This window comes from Mesoplodon densirostris, chromosome 17 (genome assembly GCF_025265405.1).
Source record: "Mesoplodon densirostris isolate mMesDen1 chromosome 17, mMesDen1 primary haplotype, whole genome shotgun sequence".
NCBI lineage: Eukaryota > Metazoa > Chordata > Mammalia > Artiodactyla > Ziphiidae > Mesoplodon > Mesoplodon densirostris.
This window is the reverse complement of record NC_082677.1, coordinates 23859856-23876168: the sequence shown is the minus strand read 5'-3', so window position 1 is coordinate 23876168 and position 16313 is coordinate 23859856. Positions and strand designations below refer to the sequence as shown.

At 42.4% G+C, this 16313-nt stretch overlaps 1 protein-coding gene across 2 annotated transcripts in view; it reads right to left on the bottom strand.

Annotated features, from left to right (window-relative positions):
* The window catches only part of EPSTI1 (epithelial stromal interaction 1), a 103726-nt gene that overhangs the window by 37177 nt on the left and 50236 nt on the right, over positions 1-16313 (bottom strand). The window contains exons 7-9 of one of the 2 annotated variants that reach the window (XM_060080070.1): positions 12286-12379; positions 2992-3072; positions 614-693 (exon numbers count right to left, since the gene is read on the bottom strand). In XM_060080070.1, coding sequence (XP_059936053.1) covers positions 646-693; positions 2992-3072; positions 12286-12379 — 223 coding nt within the window. In that variant the 3' untranslated portion in view covers positions 614-645. Of the gene's footprint in view, positions 1-613; positions 694-2991; positions 3073-12285; positions 12380-16313 lie in introns of those variants that run through there. The other variant, XM_060080069.1, reaches the window with a different exon arrangement.

The following is a 16313-nucleotide window of genomic DNA, read 5'->3' as shown; positions in this document are numbered from 1 at the left end:
TTAGGGAGTGTTCTAATTTCATTCTTTTACTTGTAGCTGTCCAGTTTTCCCAGCACCACTTATTGAAGAGACTGTCTTTTCTCCACTGTATATCCTTGCCTCCTTTGTCATAGATTAGTTGACCACAGGTGCGTGGGTTTATCTCTGGGCTTTCTATCTTGTTCCATTGATCTATATTTCTGTTTTTGTGCCAGTACCATATTGTCTTGATTACTGTAGCTTTGTAGTATAGTCTGATGTCAGGGAGTCTGATTCCTGCAGCTCTACTTTTTTCCCCTCAAGACTGCTTTGGCTATTCGGGGTCTTTTGTGTCTCCATACAAATCTTAACATTTTTTTGTTCTACTTCTGTGAAAAATACCATTTGTAGTTTGATAGGGATTGTATTGAATCTGTAGATTGCTTTGGGTAGTATAGTCATTTTCACAATATTGATTCTTCCAATCCAAGAACATGGTATATCTCTCCATCTGCTGGTATCATCTTTAATTCCTTTCATCAGTGTCTCATAGTTTTCTGCATACAGGTCTTTTGTCTCCCTAGGTAGGTTTATTCAAATGTGTTATTTTCTGTATCTTCCTACCATAAACATGATTCTTCTTGTTTTCTTAAGGTAAACCATTGAAGTGATAAGGAGTAACAGACTCTACCAGCCAGGAAATGCCTCCAGGGGACATTTTCTAACAACAACAGACTGAGCAAAAAGGGAGAGAAGCAAAAACAAGGTAAATATCCTTATGTATTCTACCCTTATTGAAGTCCCTAGTGATGGAATTATCTATACGCTCGTGATTCATTTTACTGAAAGCTTCAGTAAGTAAAGGGAAATAATTTATGTAAAAAATATGTCTAATCAATAACCAGAAAATATGTATGTATCAATATTTGTCTAACTCCAGAAGAAAAACAAGATTAAGAAATAAAAAACTTAATTTTCACTGCTTAAAGTAACTGCTCAACCTGAAAATTAAATCCCAGATCTGATTTTCTAATCTGTTGAGCATTCTCTTTGTAAAATGTTCTACTTTTAATGGTTTTCAGATTCTAAATATATACACCAAACTTCATAAAACACTATTTAAAATTCACTAAAAGTTATTTTAAAGTAAATCGTATCTACACTGATTTCACAATACCTTCCTTGGTATCTAAGTACCTCAGGACCTAGGAATAAGTTAAAAGATCACAGAAACACTTCATGTGATTTAACAGACATTACTGCAAATACAACATGAGTGTATACCAAATTTAGTTTCCACATGCTAATTACTAGAATCTTACTGTAACATTGCTTCTTTAATTGTGGATTTCAATATGAGGCCTTTGTCAGAAGAAAAAAAATTTGTTAAACACCAAGGGATAAAAATGTTTCATGGTTTCTTTATTGCTTATATAGTAGCTTAATAACTAAATCGGCAACTTACGTTATTTCTTTCAACAATTTAATTACTATGTACTATGCACAAAACAGCTCAGCGACACAGTCATTTATATCGTATGCTGGATGAAATTATGAAAGAGTAAGAAGTTGACCACTTTTGGGAGGAGAGTAGCACTCAAAAGGGTCAAATTACAGCAACAACAATTAGTACATATTTCATAATATGATTTCCACACACAATTGCTATAATAAGTTACCTTGTGCAACAAAGACATAAGGGAAAAAAACCAAATTAAATGAAATCGAGGAACTCAGAATGGGAGTTAGAATTCAGTTAATTGTATAATTAAAGAAACAGATTTAAGAGATAATTCTGGAAGAGGGCTTCCCTGGTGCCACAGTGGTTAAGAATCCACCTGCCAATGCAGGGGACACGGGTTCAAGCCCTGGCCTGGGAAGATCCCACATGCCATGGAGCAGCTAAGCTTGTGCGCCACAACTACTGAGCCTGTGCTCTGGAGCCCGCGAGCCACAACTACTGAGCCCATGTGCAACAACTACTGAAGCCCGCGGGCCTAAAGCCTGTGCTCCACAACAAGAGAATGCACCACAATGAGAAGCCCGCACATTGCAACGAAGAGTAGCCCCCACTCACCACAACTAGAGAAAGCCCGTGCACAGCAACAAAGACCCAACACAGCCAAAAATTAAAAAAATTAATTTATTTTTTTTTAAAAAAAAGATATTCTGGAAGAAATGACAGGCTATCACCACAAACACAGCAAGAAAAAAGTTGGAAAATAAAAATGATGGGGAATGTAATGGTCTTCAACTAGCTGAATAATTTATTTTGCTTTTTTAAAGGGCCTGGAATGAAGTGGCCCCTTGGAGCTGACTCCCGTCTTCCCCATCACTCCCAGCCCTTGCTGAGGAGCCTCTAGCACCACTGAGCCTACATATCAAAGGCAGGTACGACCATTAAGTCACAACACTGTTTTTAGTTACATGCCAGAAATGTCACATTCTAATAAGGATTACCCTTTAAGTACTTTTATTAGGAGGTTCTGTATTCATTTCACTGACTTCTGTTGCTCGCTTTATTTGGAATTTTATGTTTTGTTTGGAATGCCTCACATATTTGTATATGTGTAGAGTATCCTTACTTTTCATTCTATGTATATTTTTAGATGAACATTTAAGGCAGTTTCATGATTTTGTATGCCTGCTTTGTTTGTTAGGCATTATAGTAGTCTCTGGACACGATCTGCAATATCATGTATCTTTGGTTTAAAAAATGGCATGGCATTGGTTATGTTTTGTAGATCACAAGTTCCCAAATGTTCTATCATCTTCTCCATGAGATGCTGGCAACCAACTACAGCAGACACACTGTAGCCCCATGAGGCTAAGTATCATGAGAGTTTTGACCAGAAGGAGCCACCACACCACCATACTCTTAAAACACATTCACATCTCACCATTTTTAACACCTGTGGGTTTTTTTTTTTTTCGGGATTTTCATGTATGTAAGAATTTCTGTTCCAAAACCCTTCAAAATTATCTAGTACCCCAAGCAAATAATTAGCAGTGGCTAATTGGGTCTTTGAATACCTTCTGGCGGTGTTCGTCCTTCATCTTTTGCAATTTTTTAGTTTCTTCCCTTTTAGAATCCGTATAAGCCTGTCTTCTGGCCTATAATGGTATAGGAAAAAAATATCATGGGAAAAAAGCATCACAACAATGTACCGGTCTGCCTATCATGGGTCTGGTTCTAACAAGTTAACCTCATACTAAGCATATAGTAAGCTCTCCATATACATTTGCTTACTGAGTGATTTATGCATATGTCTGCAGACGCCCCTTGGGATACACAAAAAGAAGGTGAGTATAAGCACAATCATCCAGCACATTTTAAAGGGTGATCTAAATGTTTCATTAAGCTTTACAAATATCCCCTCAGAGATAATCAACATAGTTTATTCTTTCTAATGAGAAGGATTTGCCTCAGAGGAAAGTTAAATATATTTTTCAAGAATATTCCAACTCGCTGATAAATATCAGAGGCAAGCAATGGTGACACTGACTACAGAAGCACTGACATGTCTACTGCTCATTAATGCTATCCTATTAAACAGCGTGTCAGCTGATCGATACCATGTAATCCCAGAGATGCCTTTCTCTCTAGGTCTTTGCGTCCCTAATCTGTACCTGAAGTTCACTTCTGTTCCTGAGAGGGAAAGCAAAGCCTGTCCAGGAGCACAGGAGCCATCATTTCTGGCTGAATTAGGACCTCAAGGGGGAACCTCAGAAGAGCCAGCACACACGGTAAGATGTCCTTCAGTCCCAGTGACCCTCCACGTCAGGGTTCCCCCCATGGGCGCAGAGACCATGTGTGCTGGAATTTATGAGGTTTCAAGTATCCTATCTGTTCATGTCACTTTCTCTCCCTCACATTGATTTGTAGCCCACCCTCTGTAAGGCAGAGAGGCCAGCCTGATAAGCTAATGCGTAGGAAATCCATTGTTCTCATAAAACTACCAGCAGCATCATGGCAGCAGGTGACATATTTCAGGCCTAGTTCTTTGGACTAATTAATAATCCATAAAGTTTATGTAGCCTGATGCCCCCTTTTCTCTTACCGTAATTTTTCTCAAGCACTTCTTAATTCATTCCCCCATTTCTGTCACTATAAAACCTGTATTCCATCAAATAATAAGAAGCACTTGCCAGAAAGCGAGAGAGGCTCTCAGAATTGTATCAGCTATAGCACTACCAATTAGAAAGGTGGAGCTCCAGATGTGTTCAGAAAGCCCACATATATCCAAACCCTGCTACATAAGACAGGCACACATATCCTAGGACTTTGTTGTCTCCATATCCTGAAAACAAGGGGACTGTGATAAGATATAAAGGAGGGGGAGTCATTTTCCAATGACTCCTTCTTTTTATATTAGAGAAGGCTAGTTTTTATCACAAATACTCCATACAAGATCTGAAATGGGGGAAGGGGGCCGGGGGCACATCTTATATTCAAGGGACTAAAAGGAGGAGTAAGATAGTTAAAGCAGATATGATGACTTTATTGAGGAACCTATTTGTATACCTTTCTTTTAAACTTAACCACTTTGCTGTTCTTTTATCAAAATATGGGTCCTAGTTTCTGAGTCAGAAAAGAAAATGGTTAGACACATAAAGTGTCAATGAAAAGGCCACAGAAACTAGGAAGTCACATGGCATCTCAACTACAAGAGTTCAAAGTTACTTGCAGTCCTAATGCTTGCTGTGATCCCTGGGCGGGACAGGAAGTTTCTGTTCAAAAATAGGGGGAAAAAAACTTTTGATCACTATTTTTCTTAGTTCTAAGTCCCAGAAATTTCTATGTCATATTCACATTATTTTTCTATCATAAAATATTGATTTAACATATTAATAGTAAATTTTTTGTTATTCAAATAAAATATAAACTTTTAGTCATCCTCCCCCACAAGCTATGCTTATAATATATTCATTCAATAAGCAATATTTCAGCCTCCTATGCACAAGCACTGTGGTCAGACATGACCCCAGACCTCAAGTGCTTATAGCCTAGTGTGGAAGCCAGACAAAAAGATTAATGAGACTAATGATTACAGGTATTGTGACATCATGAGAGGTATTGTGACAAAGGATGCTAAAAAGAAGGACATTTAATTAAACTGGATCAAGGACACCTTCTCAAACTGGGTGACACTAGGTTGTATCTTAAAGAGTAGGAATCAGACTAAGCGGGGTGGGGCACTGTGTGAATAAATGAAAAATGGCATTGTATTAGTTGGCTCAAGCTGCCATAACAAATTACCACAGACTGGGTGGCTTAAACAACAGATATTCATTGCCTCACATGGAAGTTAGAAGTCCAAAATCAAGGTGTCTGCAAGGTTGGTTCCTTCTGAGGGCTGTGAGGGAAGGAGCTAGGCACTCTCTCCTTGCTTACAGATGACCGTCTTCTCCCCGTGTCTCTTCACATCAACGTCCCTCTATACATGTCTGTTCCTATGTCCAAATTTCCTGTTTTTATAAGGATACCTTTCCTATTGGATTAGATCTCATTTCAACTTGACCTCTGTAAAGACCCAGTCTACAAATAAGATCACATTCTGAAGCACGGGAGGTTAGGTCTTCGACATATAAATTTTGAGGGGACACAATTCAATCCATGACAAGCACTAAGTCCCCATTTCAAGATGGTGAAGTGAATATGTTTCTGCTCCATTCTCCTCTCAGAAATTACCCTAAACAGAGGAGGAAATGAAACAAACACAAACCCTGCTTCAAAACCCAAGAGAAATCTGTATTCCCAGACAAAAATCTATGAAGACAAAGTAGATGAAGAAATGGTAAGTGGCTGGGAGAGGAAAGAGCAAACCTAAAGACTTGCTGGGTGGGGAGAGAGGACTCACAAGAAGCCAGCGTTTTCCACAGAACAATGTGGGGGCCCCAGAAATTGATGCACCAGCTACTGGGGAAGACAGTTGGATGAAAGGATGGTGCCTATGTCTGCTTCCACCCTGAAAATTCAGGTGCTAATTCTCCCAGCCTTGAGAGGAAATCAAAAGTGTATCCTCTGGATCAACTAAACCAGACAGGCCTAGTACAGAAGGCAGCTGTGGTCATATCCCAGGGCAAGAATGAAAGGATTGTGTAAGCTCCTACATACTAAGCAGTGAGCCTCTGGGCCCCCTTCTTTGAAGTTTTCTACTGCTCCCTGTACTGCTTCCTCTAAGATATAGAGGGTGATCTTATCCATGAAACAAGAACAGGTTGTTATTTTTTAAAAGCAGCAAAGAAGAGAGGAACTCTTAGAAATTAAAAATATCTCCTCTTTCCCCACAAAAAGACAAACCAGTAAAATATTTAGAAGATAAAGTCAATAAAATGTGTGAGATAACAAAAAAGTATGTATATTTTTATACACATTTTGTATATAGTATCATATATGTGTGTGTGTGTGTGTGTGTGTGTGTGTGTGTGTGTGTGTATACATATATCTGCCCCAAGTTCCTAGCATAGAAGTCCTAAAACCTTTGTAATTTCCTAAATGGTAAGAGCTTTAGGAGCATCTCTTGTTCTAATATTTCGTCTCTGACCCCATCCCTGACTCAGGGCTCCTTAAAATCCTCATAATTTCCTAAGTGGTTAAAGCATAATGAGCATCTTTTTTTTTTGCGGTACGCGGGCCTCTCACTGCTGTGGCCTCCCCCATTGCGGAGCACAGGCTCCAGACGCACAGGCTCAGCGGCCATGGCTCACGGGCCCAGCCACTCCATGGCATGTGGGATCCTCCCGGACTGGGGCACGAACCCGTGTCCCCTGCATCGGCAGGCAGACTCTCAACCACTGTGCCACCAGGGAAGCCCATAATGAGCATCTTTTGTTCTACTGAGGCAACTCCATGTGGGCTCCTGGATGACTCCTGCACGGGGGCTGGTCACCAGAAAGACCGAGCCATGATTAGAAGTATGTAATTTTCAGTCTCAAACCCCCATCCTCCAGAGAGGAAAAAGGAGCTGGAAATGGAATTAATAATTGATCATGCCTACATGAGGAAGCCTCCATAAAAGTCCCAGAGGCATGGGGGTTCAGGGTACTGTCAGGTAGGTGAACATATCCATATACCAGCAGGGTGACCACACCCCAACTCCATAGGGACAGAAGCTCCTGCACTCGGGACCCTCCCTGACCTCACCCTATATATCTCTTCATCTGGCTGTTCATCTGTATCCATCCTTTAATAAACTGGTAAACATAAGTAACTATATAGTAGTATGAGTTCTGTGAGTGGCTCTAGTAAATTAAGTAAACCCCAGGTGCAGGTTGTGGGAACTTGTGATTTGTGGCCAAGTTGGACAGAAGTTGTAGGTACTCTGGGGACCTACCACTTGTGACTGGCAACTGAAGTGGGGAGCAGTCTCGTGGGACTGAGTCCTTACCCTGTGGAATCTGACGCTATCAGCAGGCAGAGAGTGTCAGAACTGAGTTGAATGGTAGGACACCCAGCTGGTGTTGTAGGACTGCTTGGTGGGGAAAACACCACACACACCTGGCCTCAGAAGTGGTGTGTGTGTGTCAGTGGGGCAGGAGTAAAGGAGACACTCAGGAGAGAAAGGACTGGGTTTTTTTCTAGCTCAATATGCCAGGAAGTAAGGGGAAAAAAGTAGTCAAAGGTAAATTAGAGAAAAAATTTTTACAAAAAAGAAGATAAATCAAGGAAGCCTAAGATTTGAATAATAAGAATTCCATAAAGAGAAAATGAAGGGAAAGAAATCAAAGAAATAACACAAGAAAATCATCTAAAACTAGAGATAAGTTTCCAGACTTAAAATGAATAAAAATGACCCTCCCACTAAGGCACAATATGAAATTACAGAATATCAGAAAAAAGGAGGTATTAAATTATTTCCAGGAGAAGCACAGAAAAGACCTCATATAAGAACTGAAATTCAGATGGCCTTGGATTTCTCAGGAACAAATAACTCAAAGTTAGAACAGCAATGCCTTCAAAACGCTACAGGAAAATTATTTGCAGTTTGGAATACTTAACAGAAAATTGCAAGCTAAGTGTGAGGGCTGAATAAAGACAGTTTCAGACATGCAAGGGCTTGAACATACATCTTCTCTTGGCAAGCTACTAAATAATATGCTCCACCAAAAAAAAGAAATAAATTAAAAAATAGAGAACCAGAAATCAGGGAACCCAACACAGAAAAGCAACAAAAGCAACTCCCCAGATGATGTTACAGCAGTGATTCTCATCCTTGACTGCAGAGTAGAATTACCTGGGGAGCTTTAAAAGCCTAAAGCCCAGGCCACAATACAGCAGGAGCTCAGGGGTTCTGACCCAAGCATCAGGGAACTTCAAAGCTCCCCAGGTGATTCCAATGTGCAGATGAGGTTGGGAGTCATTCCATGAAAGGACAGTCCCAGAACCACAGCTGTGTAGGAGGCTTAAAGAACAACCAGCACAGGTTAAGTCAGGAGGGAGGAGGAAGAGAGGAGGGACATTTCCGGAAGGGAAAGAAACCCAAAGTTGACAAGTTATCTGACAGGCACAAAGTGGAAAACTGTGTGGAAATTTTCATCAAGAGGCACTTTGTAGAACAGTCACAAAAGCTAAAGGAAGGCCATCAAATGTTCAAAGGAAACTAAGAAAATGCAAAAATAAAATGAAATTTTTTCAAAGTTTTGAAAGGAAAAAAATGTAGAGTATAACTGGCTTGGCAGTGAGAAAATATTTTCAGAGTCATAATAAAAGAAAGCCTGAAATACTGAATGATTATATTGGGAGAATGGGGGAAATAAATTAATAAGATCTAACATTGATTAGTCAAGAGATAGCAATATACACATTAACAGATATTCAGAGACAAATAACAAAAGACACAGCTAAGGGAATGTGGCGGGATGAATAATGGCCCCCCAAAGGTGTCCACGTCCTAATCCCTGGAAGTTGTCCATGTTATACTTTATATGGCAAAAGGGACTTTGCAGAAATTGCGGATCTGGAGACCGGGATATGGGCCTATGTTATACTTTATATGGCAAAAGGGACTTTGCAGAAATTGAGGATCTGGAGACCGGGATAGGGGCCTGTGTGATCCAGGTGGAACCAATATAATCACAATTGTCATTATAAGAGGAAGGCGAGAAGGTCAAAGTGTGGAGAGAAGGTGAGGTGAGGATGAAAAGTCAAGATTAAAGTGATCCACATGCCAAGGAGCCAAAGCATGGTGGCAGCCAAGAGACGCTGGAAGAGGCAAGGAACTGATTTCCCCTCGAGCCTCCAGAAGGAACCAGCCCTACTGACACCCTGACTTCAATCCCTTCATCCTCATGTCTGACTTCTGACCTCCAGAACTACGAGAGAATACATTTGTGTTGTTTTAAGCCACTAAATGGGCAAAAAATCATTACAGCAGCAATGGAAAAGTAATACAAGGAGTTTAAAGAATTTAAATGGAGGTAGGATTGAAGGGATGCAAGGGACGTATGCCTTTCAGTGTTGACTTTTTAAAGGTCACGTGACACATGGGTAAAAAATTAAAGCAAACTGCACTGAGTGTTCAGAGTAGTGGAAGTGAGAGGATATGGCCAGACAGGCGGGAATTAGAGAGCAGTGCTCCTCGAACATTAAGGTGCACACAAATCACCTGTGGACCGTGTTAAAATGCAGGCTGATTCAGGTCTGGAGCTCCCAGGTGATGCTTATACTGCTGGTCCCTGGAGCACACTTGGAGCAGCAGAGACCTAGACCACAGGACCGCAGAGAGGTGAATTGTGGGAGGCAGGGGAGAATGGAGGCACAGGAGGACAGAGGGCAGAGAGGGCTTTGTGCTTAAGCTAAGGCACTTTGACGTGATCCCTGAAGATACAGGGAGCCACTGGGCAGTGGAACAACAGGATGAGGTTTTTTAAAAATTACTAGTCCCTGTAGAAGAGGCAGGGGGAAGCAAACCAGAGACGGGTTGTACATTAATTGTACAACTGGGAACATTCAGTGATCCGGACTGGGGAGGGTATGATGGTGCTAGTACTTCTGCTTCCACACCCACCCCCAGTACAGAGAACTATATCCATCCATGTGTGAGTGGACACTGTAAGTTCTTCTTGTCTGAAGTTCTCTTGTGTGACACCCACAGGAATTTTCTTCTTGTCGTTTTCACTGACATCGTCATATGGCATTTATTAAATTTCCATCCGCCATGGCAGCCCCACATTTAAGTAAGTGTCGGAAGAACAATTTTCTCAGGAAAGTTGCCTTTTATAGTAAAATTTAAATTGTGTTTAAAAACACTTGAGACAGTGTGGCTCCTCGCGCCCCACCTAGATGGAGACCATGCAGTGCTCACCTTCTGTGCACTGACCACAGTTAAGGCAAACTGCAGGAGTCTCCTTTTAACCTCACAGAAGTGTCATGAACATATTTGATTTTCCTAAAGCATTGAACAATGGTTCTGCAGTGCATTCTCTGAGGACTTCTATGCATATGGATTAGACAGTATGAGAAGAATACAATGTGGGTAAAAAGTCAGTTAAATATATTGAACACCCACAAATTATTAATAGTTTGGTGTCAAAACGGGAGCAGCTATGGAATGCTGTTGGTACGGAGCCAGTACTGCTCCATATTTCCTATTAATAGCTCTGAGGATCTTATGACTAAGGCACTAATCAATCCACAGAAAATGCAGCCCTGGGAGAGATTACTAATGCCTTGGAAGACACTATTAAAATTCCAGGATGATCTTGTTAAATTGAAGAAACGAGCCAAAATCAATAGAGCAAGCACACAGGTGTTTCAACCACAGAATTCAAGAAGCCCTCAAACAGCAATCAAGACCATCCTGCCAGCCAAACACCCAGGCGGTAAAGCTAGCCAACTCCTGTTTTCCCTCCCCTTCCCCATCATGAAAAGGCTACCCAGACAGATGTCATGGAGCGTCTGTACACGGGGTTTAATGCTACGACCTACAGCTTCTCAGCTCCTTCCTCCAGCGCCCTGCAATGAGGGGAGGGGGATGATGGATTTGATGTGACGTGTGGAGCCCACACTAGTAAATTTGGACTTTGGAACACCGCCTTAGAAGCACGGAAAAAAGAAGAAGCATTTAGAGGTTTGTAGGTAAGAGGAGAATGACTTTCTCCCAAGGAGTGTCCTAATGTCTTCCTGACATTTTAAAATGTGGTCACTAAAGAGAAAAGGCACTGGGTGGAGAGGAAGATCAGATGTCTCTAAAAACCTCTCATTTACCTGCCCAAACCCTGAAAAGCTAAGACTTTTTAAAACTTAAACCAACTACAACCCTTTCCGATGGTCATCCTTAATGACACTACTTCCTTGCCCCGAGTTGGTCAGTCAGTAACCAAGCCCTGCCTTGTTCACCTCCTAAGTGGTTCTCTGACCTGCACTCTCACCTCCATCCTCTCACCCACCACCTTACTTCAAGTCTTCATCATTGCTTGCCTAGGCTAATAGAGAAGCCTCAGAGACCTCTCTCTTACTTCAGACCCATCCTTCACCTGGTTACCAGTGATCCAGCTAAAATGCAAATCTGACCCTGAGGCTTTCCTGTTTAAAACCTTTCAGGACCTTCAGTACTGACAGAATGAGGTTCAAGTTTTCCAACGTGGCATGTACATGTCGGCAGTGGTGTTCTACCAGAAGCATCATGAGCTTCCTGTGTGGGGCATCTCTGGAACCTCAATGTCCGGGAGTTGCTGACAGCATCTTGTACCCGGGGTCAGGGATGCTACAAATCCTGCACTACCCAAGACAGCCCACACAGTGAACCACCCCAGACTGCCACAAATGGGAAACTCTCCTCATGGCTACTGATTTCTTCTCCAGCCTTCTAGCTTGCCCTTCTAGACTGTGGCTATACAAAACTCATCCCTAACACAGCCATGCTTTTTCTTGCCATTATACCTTAATTCTTGCTTCTAATTTCTGACACCTGGAATGACTCTCTTCTGACTCATCTTTTAAGCTTCAGCTTTTCAACTGCTACATGCTCTACACTCACCACTCTGCTTTATACCTGGTTCTCTCCTTCACTTGACTAAGGTCCTTCCAGGCAGAAATTGTATGTGCTTGGTAGACCTTATATAAACATAAAAATTTGAGGGATGGATAGATGGACGGATGACTGGGTGAGATCAAAGGTTTTTCAGAGGCTGATGCTCAGTCCATAATGTTGGCAACAAGTACAAGCATTGTTTTACAGCTGAGACAATAGTTGAGGTCAAAGTTTCAGCTCAGATCGCCTGCCTTTACTTCCAAAATTCTATGCTGTACAGGTCACTCTCTGCCCTTAATCTTCATCCACTTTAAAAAGTGCCAGATGGCACCCTGAATGACGTTCCACTTACCCAAGCTGAAGATTGTGGGTCACAAACAGCCACTGGACAGGTACCTCTGTGTGGCGACTGTGTGTCGAGTCTTCTCAAGAACTCAGCAGTTTTGCTAGCACAACCCAAATAGGTGTTAGTGCCTTCGTAAAAGTAGAACTATCATTATTTATTGTGCCTTTGGGTACTAGCCTAGACTTTTATTGGGGGATGACTAAAAGTGTCCTAGGTAGAACAAAAGGTGAGTTTGCGGACACGGTAGAGTAGAAAACCAAAACAAAATGCTATTGCAAGACTGCATTCATAGTTTGAAAAATGTAAAACTAGGTTTGTGGAATATGAACCTATGATTTCATTTTTTTCTGCTTCGTGTACTTTGACATGGAGATAAATGTCCTCTCAGGTTCCACAGTATGGGGCCCTAATTTCCTATCTGAACATTTAAAGCGTGACACTCAGACTTCACTGTAGGGCTGTGAAATATCCCTCCCCTACAACAGCTCACTCCACACTGGTGTCATATTAGGCCCTTCATCCTCCAGGGGTCTCTCTCCTAGTCACCTCACTTTGACTACTCATGCTTTGACTACTCTCAGCATACACAGAGCTGCTAATCCATAACTCTTAACCATTTATGAGTTATGGACCCCTTTGGAATTCTGAAAGCAGAAACGGACCCTCTACACACGCACGCACGCGCGCGCACACACACACACACACACACACACCTTTATACTGGATTTGTGCCTTCCACGGAAGGTAAGAAGTGCTGCCAGTTCTGGTCTGTATTTCTGGCATCTCCTTTTACCTCTGAGAGACTGTGATAGATGGACCTAGACGAATCCTCTGTTTTAATAAGTTGATTTTTCCTTAAAAATCCACACCATCATCCCAGTTCCTCCCCTCATGTATGTCGAGCATGAATATTGGAATTGTTTCCCAGTCCTCACTGCAACAACTGCCCCATTCTGCTTACCAGTGGTGAATTTCTGTTCCTTTGTCCTTTCCCCATGTAGTTTGTGGGATTTTGATCCCCTTAATCCATATTCACAATCAAATAGCTCAGCAAGGCCAGACTTACACTGCACCAGACCCTTGCAGCCTGCTCCCCTTCTGCTTCCTTCCTTGTCATCCCTCTGCTTCCCCCTAATACTTTAGGCTGATGCTAAGGTCCAATTTATCAAGCATTTAGGGCATGGGCATCAAAGGAGACACAAATGGTCTGGTAAAAATAAATGGTATCCAGGGCCTCCCTGGTGGCGCAAGTGGTTGAGAGTCCGCCTGCCGATGCAGGGGATACGGGTTCGTGCCCCGGTCTGGGAGGATCCCATGTGCCGCGGAGCGGCTGGACCTGTGAGCCATGGCCGCTGAGCCTGCGCGTCCGGAGCCTGCGCGTCCGGAGCCTGTGCTCCGCGACGGGGGAGGCCACAACAGTGAGAGGCCCGCATACCGCAAAAAAAAATAAAAAATAAAAATAAATGGTATCCAGTGGGGGGGGATCAAAAAAGGAATTAGAAGTTAAAGAGATGCCAACATCACTTCAAATAATTACTTAGGTAGAACATGGCATTTGAACAAGGTCAGAAGCTTGAGCTGGGAAAGGAAGAGCTGAAAGTTAAGCGACAAACATAACCCTGAGAAACACAAGGCTTCAGCAGCTGAGACAAGCAGGCTTTCCATTTGTCTAGGATTGCTTATCTTGCCCAGAATAGACAAGGAGACTAATGGCAGAGGCTGGAAGCTGCCCCGTTGTCTGGGGCTTTATGAAGCCATCAGTCAAAAGCGCAAAAAGAAGAGTATTGCCAGAAGTTTGGTTGAGATTTCTGAATATCCTTAGCTGAGAGCAGACAACAGGAGAAAGCAGTGAAAAAGAAGCACCATGATAATAAGCAAATAAGGACCTTCAGACCAAGCAGGCTGGCAGCCCTGCATTGTGTTCCAACAGTTGCTTCTTACCTGCCAACGCCAAGCACTAAGCTGGATGGGTTGCTAACCACAAGGCATGGCCTTTGTGCCAACGATCACTGCCCCACTCATGCCACAAGATCAAATCATAATGACAGGGCCCCAGGACTGTCCGAGGCATACAAGTAGGGGCCTGTGAAGAATGGTGGATAACTCCCAAGTGATTAACTATACAGACAAGACAAGTTCCAAGTTACCAGGCTAAATGGCATTTTTCTACTATCAATACTGTAAATTCCACACATTGGCTGAACTGGATTGGAATTCCTGTAGGTAATTATGGTCGTATTTAATAAAAACAAAATATATGAACCTCCTTGAGGGGCAAAAGGAGGAAGATCTACTGGAGGGGAAATCCAACAAAACTAAGAACCCTGGACTCTAGCACTGAGTCACCTTTTTTTTTTTTTTTTTTTTGCGGTATGCGGGCCTCTCACTGTTGTGGCCTCCCCCGTTGCGGAGCACAGGCTCCGGACGCGCAGGCTCCGGACGCGCAGGCCCAGCGGCCATGGCTCACGGGCCCAGCCGCTCCGCAGCACATGGGATCCTCCCAGACCGGGGCACGAACCCGCATCCCCTGCATCGGCAGGCGGACTCTCAACCACTTGCGCCACCAGGGAGGCCCTGAGTCACCTTTTCATTGGGGTTCTTTCTTTGTCACCACTGTGACTCTGCCACCTACTGAGGAGGGTGATCCTCTCCCACTTTATCACTTTGACCCAGGCATAAATACAGGATCCCTTCCTTTATTCTCCATAGAACAACTGAGGATGGACCACCAGTAACAGACTGGCTTTGAAGATTTACTTAACTCATCTCCAACTTATGACACTTGTTCTTAGGGTGATGCCTATGGCTTATCCTAAAATGTCTCTTCAGGGTAGCATCACCTGGACATAATTCCATTGTAGCAGAGACTGCTAAATATCCATCAAAATGGAAGTTCTCCTCTTCTGGTCATACAACCTGACTACATTTCTTAGCCTCCCTTACTGCTAAGGCTGGCCATGTGGTTGAGTTTTGACCAATGGAATGAGGAAGGAAGTGACACACACCACTTCCAGGATGAACTAATAATAAGTTTCCTACGCATGCACCTCCATACATTTTCCTCCTCCTTCTGGCTGTCTGGAATCGAGGCAAACCCCAGCACAAAGTTGGAAGTCATCTGTGTACTGAAGGTGGTAGCACTGCTAACAGTTTTTGGTGCCTGAATATCTGAGTGGAGGGGGTCTCCTCTCAAACCTGTTCGCCCATGTCTTACATGAGAAAAAAAAATAATGCTCAAGAAACTATTTATTTTGAGGTCTGTTGATCACAGCAATTAGCCAACCCTAGTAATACAACATAAATTTATATATACAAGAGAATTCTCTCTCAATTTAGGTCATCAGTTCCACAAGTAGTACATAAGAAGAGGCCAAGAAGAGCTGAGCAAGAGTAGAGGAATAGAATCCTCAAGGATTAAGCTAGGCATCTTAGTTATTTCAGAACCTTAGTCAGGGGAGGAGAAAGTGGGAAAGGGGAGGAACCCACCCATCCTTAAGCTGTCTTGGTATCAGGTCTAGGAGCTGCCTAGGCCCAGAGTATAAAAACGTGTACTCATTTATCCCAGTAGTTTGAGGACAGGTAGGGGTTTGGAAGGAGAAACTGAGGGTGAGAATGTCAGGGAAGGAAAGGGATATGGCTGGTTATATTTCAATATGATGGAATATTAATGTTAATAGAGATTCATCAATCAAAAAGTTTTTGACCTTTTTGAAAGGATAAAATATACGGGAAAGGCCACAGAGAGTGAAATGTGTGTCTGTTGGCTCATTTAAACAGGACAGAAATGCAAAGATAATTCCTATAAGGCTTTTTAAAAAAATAGTTAGAAAAGACAACTAGGGTTTCTAACGTTCATGGAAGAATCAGTTTACATGAAAAACAAACTTTTGGTTACCAAAGGGGAAGGGGGGAGAGGGGTAAATTGAGAGTATGGGATTAACAGATGCACAGTACCATATATAAACTAGATAAACAGCAAGGATTTTAAAAAAAGAATACGCTTAAAAACATTCACTTAGATCTGTAGGAGCTTG